Source organism: Sceloporus undulatus, chromosome 2 (assembly GCF_019175285.1).
Source record: "Sceloporus undulatus isolate JIND9_A2432 ecotype Alabama chromosome 2, SceUnd_v1.1, whole genome shotgun sequence".
NCBI classification, from domain to species: Eukaryota; Metazoa; Chordata; class Lepidosauria; order Squamata; family Phrynosomatidae; genus Sceloporus; species Sceloporus undulatus.
Genome location: NC_056523.1, coordinates 7,478,744 through 7,487,954, shown reverse-complemented (window position 1 = coordinate 7,487,954; position 9,211 = coordinate 7,478,744). Strand labels below are relative to the sequence as shown.

General features: G+C 41.0%; 1 protein-coding gene across 1 annotated transcript in view; it reads right to left on the bottom strand.

The window, feature by feature from the left end:
- Positions 1–3,679: 3,679 nt before the first annotated feature.
- LOC121921899 (zinc finger protein 397-like) overlaps positions 3,680–9,211 on the bottom strand; it is a 28,699-nt gene continuing 23,167 nt past the window's right edge. The window contains exons 4-5 of the mRNA XM_042450613.1: positions 8,862–9,107; positions 3,680–5,004 (exon numbers count right to left, since the gene is read on the bottom strand). Coding sequence (XP_042306547.1) covers positions 4,244–5,004; positions 8,862–9,107 — 1,007 coding nt within the window. The 3' untranslated portion in view covers positions 3,680–4,243. The remainder of the gene's footprint in view (positions 5,005–8,861; positions 9,108–9,211) is intronic.

Sequence of the window (9,211 nt, the reverse complement as noted above, 5' to 3'; positions counted from 1 at the left end):
TGGTCCCTTTCAACTCTATGATTCTATGATTTATCTGGAAGAATCTTCTTAGCAGTTCCAAACCCACCCATTGACTTGATGAGGCTCAAAATGGATTCTGCAATGGCTTTGGAAGAAGAAAACTACAGTTGGCCCTCCACGTCGGCGCCTTTGACTTTTGCAAATTTGAATATTTGAGAATTTCATTAATATGTCCTCTCTAGGAGTCTCTAGGCCCCCCAGTGCAACACTGCCAGAAATTGACCATAGATTTGCATTGGAGAACCTAGAAGTAAAAACTTCTCTAGGCATTTGTAGGTCTTCCAGTATGATTCTATGATCAACATCTGGCAAATGTTGACCACAGAGTTGCACTGGAGCACCTGGAGATTCCTAGAGAGATGTTCTCTTAAGGTAAAAAGAATAGTGATTTTGTTATTTGTAGCTTTTCCATATTCACTGGGGTCCTTCACCCCTAACCCTGATGAATGTGGGGGGGAACCACTATAACTAGTGGCCAAGCAGAGCCTGTCCACAAACAGATCTCATCAAGGCTAGAGAGAGAGCTCTAGCTCCACGCTATGTAACAGAAGCCACATACCAATGAATGCCAGCTGGAATTCAGCACGGAAGTTACCTCTTTGTAAAGAAACCGACATGTGAAGAAAATAGAACTGGGTAGTTACACAATGTGATTTTATAACACAAAGCAATCCTTTGTGCAATAGTAGCCAGTGGTGCGGTCCCGATCAGGGCATTTTCCATTGTATATCTGGACGCGAGCATGGAAGCACTGGAACACATCAGAAATGCCCAATGCATCACAAGTGCCTGAGGAGCATGAGAAGTGTTTGATGCATATCAGAAGCATCTAATGTTTGTCAGAAGGGTCCAATGCACATCAGAATGTCCTTTGTGAATTAGAAGTGCCCAATGCACAAGAGAAGTGCCCAGTGCTCACTGGGACTGCCTCATGCACATCAGAACTTACTTGCTGGTGCCCAGACGTGCCTCTTTGTAATTCATACCGATGCATTTCTGCAAGGTAGCTATGAATTCATAAAATTACAAAATGTAGACTGTGATGTAGGTTTGCAGCCACCATTTTAACTCATCCCAACTACCCAGTGTTATAATAGTTTCCAGCTTTTTTTTATTTCTTTAGTCACTGAATACTGTAATAATGTGGATTCACTACAAAATGTTACAGTGTAGGCTGCTTCTGTTCAGGATTCCACCTGCTCCTCTGTACTTCCTCTCTCCTGTTTGCATTTTTTGCCTCTGTGGTCAGTGTTGTGTGGCTACTGAACAAAGGGCTACTTTCCTTAGCATGCTTTCAGGTGGGGAAAAAAGCATACCACAAGCCACACAGAGAATGTACTTCCTTTTATTTAAGGAAGTTTTGGGTTTTAGTGCAGCAGATAAAGCTTTGGGGGGGGGGGGAGGCATGTAGTTTTTTAATTTTGTTTTAAGTGCCTTTTAAGGCTCTTTTTAACTTGTGTTTAGAAGTTTAGTTTAATTGTGTTTTACCTTTTGCATTAAAGAATCTTTTAATTGTACTGCGGTTTTAAAATCTGGATTCTGTGCTGGGAGAAAAGTGGGATATAAAACTATTGTTGTTTCATGTCAATTCCAACTTAAGGTGACCCTAAGGCCATATCATGGGATTTTCTTGGTAAGTTTCTTCAGAGGCGGGGTTGCCATTGACATCCTCTGAGCCTGAGATAGTGTGACTTGTCCCAGGTCACCCAATGGGTTTACATGGCCGTGTTTGGATTCAAACACTGGTCTCCGTTGTCCGAGTCCAACGCTCAAACCACTGCACTATGCTAGCTCTAAATATAAAACTAGAGTTTATATCATATGTACATGTATGCATGCACAAATACTGTATATTATATTTGCATGCACACACACACACTCATACATGTTCATATGATATAAAATTATATATAATTTTATATATAAATTTTCTATCTCTTTCCCCCCTTTCTCTCTATATAGATTTATTATGATCAACAGATCAAACATCACAAACATCAGTCAATCAACAAACACCACAATAAATCATCAAATTGTAAAAGTAAATAGTTAAAATTTCACTAATACAATTAAATTAAAAAGAAAAAGAAAATTTAAAAAAGATAAAATCATTATAAATGTATGAAAATATTATAAAATGTTAACAGATTAAAAAATATTATGAACTTTTAAGAAACCACCTTATGCCACAGACAGACCATTGGCGCTGTGCAAAAACTGGCCACCCTTGTTGTTATTACTGGGCACTGGTCTGCCAGCAAATAAGATACTGTACATACAATTCATCAGTTCTTCCAGGAAAACGACTAAGAATTGGATGAATAAAAATATGGCGATAGCCATAATAAAAAGGACAATACAACAATACATGACCTATAGTCTCCACTGTACCATTTTCACAGGGGCATATGCATAGGTCATATGAAATATTATTGTAACTCCCTTCCAATAAGGCTGAAGGTAAAACTTTAAATTTTGCTAAAGTGAATGCTATCCTATGTTTTGGATGGGTTATAATTTATAAATATACAAAATTACTCTGTGTGTGTATGTGTGTAAAAATTTTTAAAAGTAAAGGTTTCCCCTATAACAAGTCATGTCCGACCATAAGGGGTAGTGCTCATCTCTGTTATAAAGCCAAGGAGCCAAGTGATGTCAAAGACAACTCCATGGTAATGTGGCCAGCATGATTGTGCAGAGTGCTGTTACCTTCCCACCATAGTGGTACCTATAGATCTACTTGCACTTTTACATGCTTTCAAACTGCTAGGTTGGCAGCAGATGGGACTACTGATGGGAGCTCACTCCGTCATGCAGTGCTTGGACCTCTACAGACCCTAAGTTCCTGTAGGAGATTCTCCAAGGGACCCAGACTCCTGTTTTTTATTTTAAAAGGAGGAACTCATCTTGCTTTCACCAGAACAGCACCCAAACTACTGGAAAAGTCCAGCAGTTGGGATCAATGCCCCATCCTCTCCAAATGGTTGGCTTTTGGCCCAGACTAGAAGTGACGTCTTGCCACCTTTAGGTTGGCGAAAACATGATCATGTGGCCTGCTTTGGAGACAAAATTGCCATCCACCCTGGACAGATCCCTCTTTTTAAAAGGTTTCCCTCCCTTCATCCTCCCCACCCCCCACAGGAGAAGACTTGTTTTCTGCCTCTGCAAACTATGAAGTTTCTCCAATGTTGTTGTCCCTCCTTTTTGGGGGGAATGAGCAGTGCAATTTTAGCTACCTGAACAACATTTGAACATTAAACAGAGAAGGAATAGTAGACCAGCCCTCGTAAAATGTATCTAAAGGATGGTTCACTGAAAAAAATCATAAGCAAGAGAACCAGCAACAACAAAACAACACTAAAATCAGTCATATGAATTTTTAAAAAATCAAGTAGAATTTATCCAAAAGGTGCATGTGTCTTGAAAGCATATAAAGAGTCATATAAAAACCTAGGATTTTTTCTCCCATGGTTTTGCTTGGCATCTAAAAGTACCTTCTTTAGAGAGAGAGTTCCAGAAAGAAACTGAGGTCCTGAGACATATCAAAGCAATTAAATCTCCAATATGAATCTTTAACATCAACTTAATTAAATACTTAATTAAAAGCCACACATTCCGTGCACTATCCCTGTAAAAAAAACAACAGCCCAATTTGAAATTTATTATTACCTATTTTTATACCTCCGTGTACAGAGTTTTTGTTGGTTTTACATCCATAAAGAATAACAGGTCTGAAAGAATTTACAAAACATGTTTCAAGTACAGTTTAAAAGGTCTCAATCCAACCGGGATGAAGTCCACCACCAAACATTTATGGAGCTAGCCCTGGAATCCCAGGAAAGAAAATCCAGAAGTGATCTTTCCTCTCTTTGAGAAGAGGATCGTGGTTTGAACACTTCTCTAAACTATAAGTGGATCAAAAAAATCTAGGACTGCAAATGGGAAAGAGGAGAACCAGAGGGTTAGAATAAACTAAGAATATTGTCGAAGGTTTTCATGGCTGGCATCTATAGTTTTTTGGGAGTTTTTCGGGCTATGTGACCATGTTCTAGAAGAGCATTCACTGAAGATGTCACCCAGAGATGTTGACAAAATGCCAGGAATAAACTCTTCTAGATCATGGCTATATCCTGATCTTTGGGATTATTCTTAGTTTAGTTTTTTGTGGGTTTTTATAGCCTGAAAAACCCACAAAAAACTAAACTAAGAATAATCCCAAAGATCAGGATAATAATCCAGGTTTTTCTGCTGCATGAGTTATTTTATGCAGCATAAGAAGTGAGATCTGACAGAAGCTCTTATCACATTCGGTGCAGGTGTATAATTTTCTGTCCTGGTGAGTTCTCTGGTGTCGAGTGAGGTGCGACTTGCAGACAAAGCCCTTGTCACAGTCTGAGCACTGAAAAGGTTTCTCCTCTGCATGTATTCGCCGATGATGAATGAAACCAGAGCGGGAGCTGTACCCATTGCCACAAATTGAACATGTGTATGGCTTTTCGCCAGTATGGATTCTCTGATGACGAGTAAGGTCTTCCATCCACACAAAACTTTTCTCGCAAGCAGAACAGTCATAAAAGGTGTTCCTGCGGTGGGCCCTTTGGTGCATAGTCAGATGTTTCTTGTGCTTGAAGCTTTCGCCACACTCTGTGCAGAGGTACAACATCTCTCCGTTGCTGTTTTTGACCTTCTTAAAAAGCCCTGTGTTTCTCAGGTGTTTACCAACCACTACACAAGCCTTGCGTTGAGGTTCTATTCCTGTCTCAGCAAAGATCTTATTTACCTCAGAAGAACTGGATTTAGCACCAGTGGTTTCGGGCTCATCTCCCGGCTTCCTGTTTTGTTTCTTCTCAGAGGCTTTGGAAACACCCTGTCCATATGAAAGGTCCTCTCTTGCCCTTCTTGGAGACATCCTGTGGGGTTCACATTCTTCAGTGATGTCTTCATGACCGATGTTCTCTCTGTTTCCACTTGCCTGCCCCACATCTAATGGAATAAAAAAGAGAAAAGGATCCAGAGGGTGGCCTTTGTTCCCCCGCTTTTATTTTTGGGACTCCAATTCCCAGAAGTCCCTGTCAATCATGAGCAATGGTCAGGGATTGTGGGAGTTTTGTTTGCTTTTCTTTTTATAGTGTAAGCTGTCCTGAGTCCCAGTCTTGGGCAGGGAAAGGGAGAATATAAATTGATTAATTACAGTCCAGTCCACAATATCGGAAAGTCAAAGCTTCCCCATCCATGCTCTATATCAACGTGGGTATAAGTTCAAAGGAGTTGGTGCCACCAGGATACCCATCAATGTGCCACATACCACATTTTGAGTGGCAACTTCATAAACACACATTGAATCTAGAGTTCTCAAGTGTCTTGATTTGTACAGCATGCCCCTTATTTAGGGGCTGAAAAACCTGTCCCATATTAGTGTCATTCAGGATGCTCAAAATCCTGTAGTTTGATCAGTGTGAGTGGGAACCAGCCATGGTCACAACAAATGAATCCCTGAAAATTTGGTATGTAGTAAAAACATTCACATTATATACCAAAGACTGGGGTTGGGTTTCTTCTTTGTTGAACTGTCATCTACTCTTTCTCCTCTCTGTGCCAACTCTATGCATCATGCTTACAGCTGTAGATTCCTAACCTCTCAACTGCTGCAGGCTTGCCATTTCAACATATTGAGCTTTGCGTGAGATATGAGACCTCAGAGAAACCTGGAGATCTTATGAGACGACAAATGAGCAAGGAGAAGGTTGTTAGATCAGTCCTGAAAGCTGGGCCTTCTCTCTCCTTTTCCTCCTTCTCATTGCATCATCATGAATTTAAACTGTTTTGTCTATTTTCCCCTCATTGAGGCTGGCGTTTATTTAAAAAATGTGCTGTATCATGGAGGACAAATCCCATAACATTGCAAATGGTGGACAACTTGGGAAGTTACGAGGATCAATTTTGTGTCTTGGGACTGTCTAGGGGCCACATGGCCTCCTCAAATACTAAATAAAAATAGAAATGCAGTGGTCCCTCTGCATTCACTGGCGTTAGGGGTGAAAGACCCCCAGTGAAGGTGGAAAAACTGCAAATAAAAACACACTATTTTTTTACCTGAGAGAACATCTCTCTAGGAATCTCCAGGTCATCCAGCACAACTATATGGTCAACTTCTGGCAGTGTTGACCTGGAGGACCTAAAGATGCCTAGAGAGAACACATGAATCAAAACTGCAAATATTCAAATCCGCAAACATCAAAGCTGCAAATGTGGAGGGCCAACTGTAAAATGAAAGAGCAAAAAGGGAAGGCACTAGATGCCTCTTTCTGGAGGAATATTTTATGATGTTAAAGAATACAGGGAAGGAAGGTCCTGCAGTGTATTTAAAAGGAGAATCACTTCTATATATTTTACTGATTTTTAAAAATGCATTTTAATCTGCATTGGTTTTAACATTTTATAAGCTGCTTAGAGTTCTCATTTTTGGAGAAAAGGCAGGATATAATGAATAAAATAAATGACAATAGCAGCAGCAACAATAACAACATAGCAACAGCAACAACAGTAGAAGAAGAAAAGCTTAGAATAGTTACTTTTTGGCAGTCTGTATGGCCTCCAGAACCTACCATGACTAGAAAAATAGTCCACAGAATCCAGAATTGTTCACTCATCTTTCATACTTTCCTTGCATGAGATATTTATTTATTTTATCCATTTAATTTCTATGCCACCTTTTCTCCCGGAAAGGAATCCAAAGTGACTCACAAATAAAATCAATTACATACTTTACAATAAAATGTTAAAACAATTAAACGCTAGAGCTCTCTTACCTATTTGCTCTTTTCTGTACCTGCTCTAGCTTTCACATGTAGCAATTAAAACTCAGGATACATTGACCAGATTCACACTTAACTATCTTACTATGATGAAAACCAGCCTGCTCAACACCTCCTGCTAACACCTCCAGCCTGGTTGTTTGGGAAAAGATGAGTTTCAGCTGACCAGAGTTTAGCATGGAATCTAAACCATAAACTACGCTTTTTCTTATCTTTGGTTAAGATAAACCATGGTTAATCTTAACTATGGTTCTCCAAAACAAGCTAGCTTCAAAGTTCATAGTTTAAAGTTGTCCAGTTTCAAAGAAAGTAGAGTTAAGATTAACCACAGGTGGCTGGATCACATATCACACTGCTGTCAAGAAGAAAAAAAAAAGGCTTCCAAATGTTGCCTGGGGGTTATACAGGAGGAGCACAGAAAAAGGAACTGCATGAACCAAATCTCACCTATGTTTGTTCCCATTACACTAAATCAGTGGTGGGCATTCCACAACCCGATCAGCAATCCACAACCCACAATTCCCACCCCCAATGAATTTTCTATTCTCCCTATTCATCAAAATCAGGACCCGTAAAGATATTGTCCAACCCAGCAACTAACCATTTATATATTTATTTTTGTGGCGTCAAGGTGTAGTAGTGGTTTGAGAGTTGCACTACGATTCCAGAGGCCAGGATTCCAATCCCCGCTCAGCCGTGGAAACTCTCTAGCTGACCCTGGCCAAGTCACACTCTCTCAGCCTCAGAGGACAGCAAAGGCAAAGCCACTTCTGAAAAAATCTTGCCAAGCAAACTCTTGTAATAGGCTCACCTTAGGGTTACCACAAGTTGGAAACAACCTGAAGGCACACAACAACCACAAGCCTGAACCTGGCACAAGTTTTCCTCATTCAAAAAAGGCTGTACTCTCCACATAGAGGAAACACATTATATAAATTACAGTTGCCCCTCTATTTTTCATGGGGAATCTATTCCAGACCTCCCTGCGAAAATGGAAAATCGCCAATATTCAAGCCCTACAGGTGCGCACCATGGGCCAGGCCCCCTTTTTGCCCCCCCTCCATTTGCTGCTCACAAACGGCCGAGGGACGCAGACTCCATGTCCACGAAAATGGAGGAGTGACTGTACTGGTTTGTGGAGAATTCTACTGATACTCTTCACTCTAGGTTCTGTCTCATTGGTCAGATTTTCTGCAAGAATGAGTCCCTCTGCCTTTAGCAGAGAATCACGGGCAACTCCTAGCAGCCCTAGTTAGGTCAGTAAACTTTGAGGAACTCTGGGAGATGCAGGCCAATAGCAGCAGGACAACCGATTGCCAGCCCTACCTATATAATGCAAGACACAATTTCTAACAGCATGTACACAGGCATTTGTACATCCACTGGTTCCCCTCCCAAAAAAACAAAAACAGCCATGGAAGGAATGGAGAACATTTTTTATTGTGTTAGCAAATGAATGCTCCTGCATTCTACAGTGTCTAAAAACATGATTTTTCTGGCTAAAGGTCATCCCATGTGAGTAAGAATTATGGGTGATATTGATTTTCTACAAGAAGCGCCGCCGCCACCACCACCACTGTCCAAGCCTTTTGTACAGCTAACGTGCTGTATGGATTCTCTGGTGTCTGTTAAGGCATGTGTTGCGAGAGAATCTTTTCCCACACACTGGGCACTCATGCGGCCTTTCACCCGTGTGGATTCTGCGGTGTGTATTAAGGTTAGCTTTCTGGCTGAAGCTTTTCCCACAGCGCAAGCACTCGTAAGGCCTCTCCCCGGTGTGGATTCTCTGGTGAGTATTAAGATAGGAATTGCGAGAGAAACGTTTCCCACAAGTTGGGCACTTGTGAGGCCTCTCGCTTTCACATCTTTTATGGTGCCCAAGGAGTTGAAATTTCTGAGTGAATCTTTTTCCACAGTCCAAGCATTTAAAAGGCTTTTCTCCTGCATAGACGCTCTCCTGTTTAATGAGGCTTGCGCTTTGACCAAACCTTTTTCTAAGCACACCGCAGATATTTGGTCTCTTACCAGGATGGAATCTCCGCTGAAACACATCTTCCTTCAGATCCTGGAAGGGTCCCCCCGATGTCACAGATATATCTACTCCTTGCCTTGAGCTGACCTCCAGATGACTCCCTAGAAAGGTTCTCTGCTCACAAATTCCTGGGATGTTCTCAGTCGCTCTCCAGATGGTTGGCATGTGGGGTGCCAATTGCTCAGAACCTTCTGGTACCAATTCTCCTCCTTCACCGATGGTCATCCACTCTTTAGCACCTGAAGAAAAAAAACAGAACAAAATTCCCTGTTTTGAAATTAAGAGAGAATTAACAGTAACTTATAATTTAAAATGTATTCCTATGACATTTTCAAACTCAGCA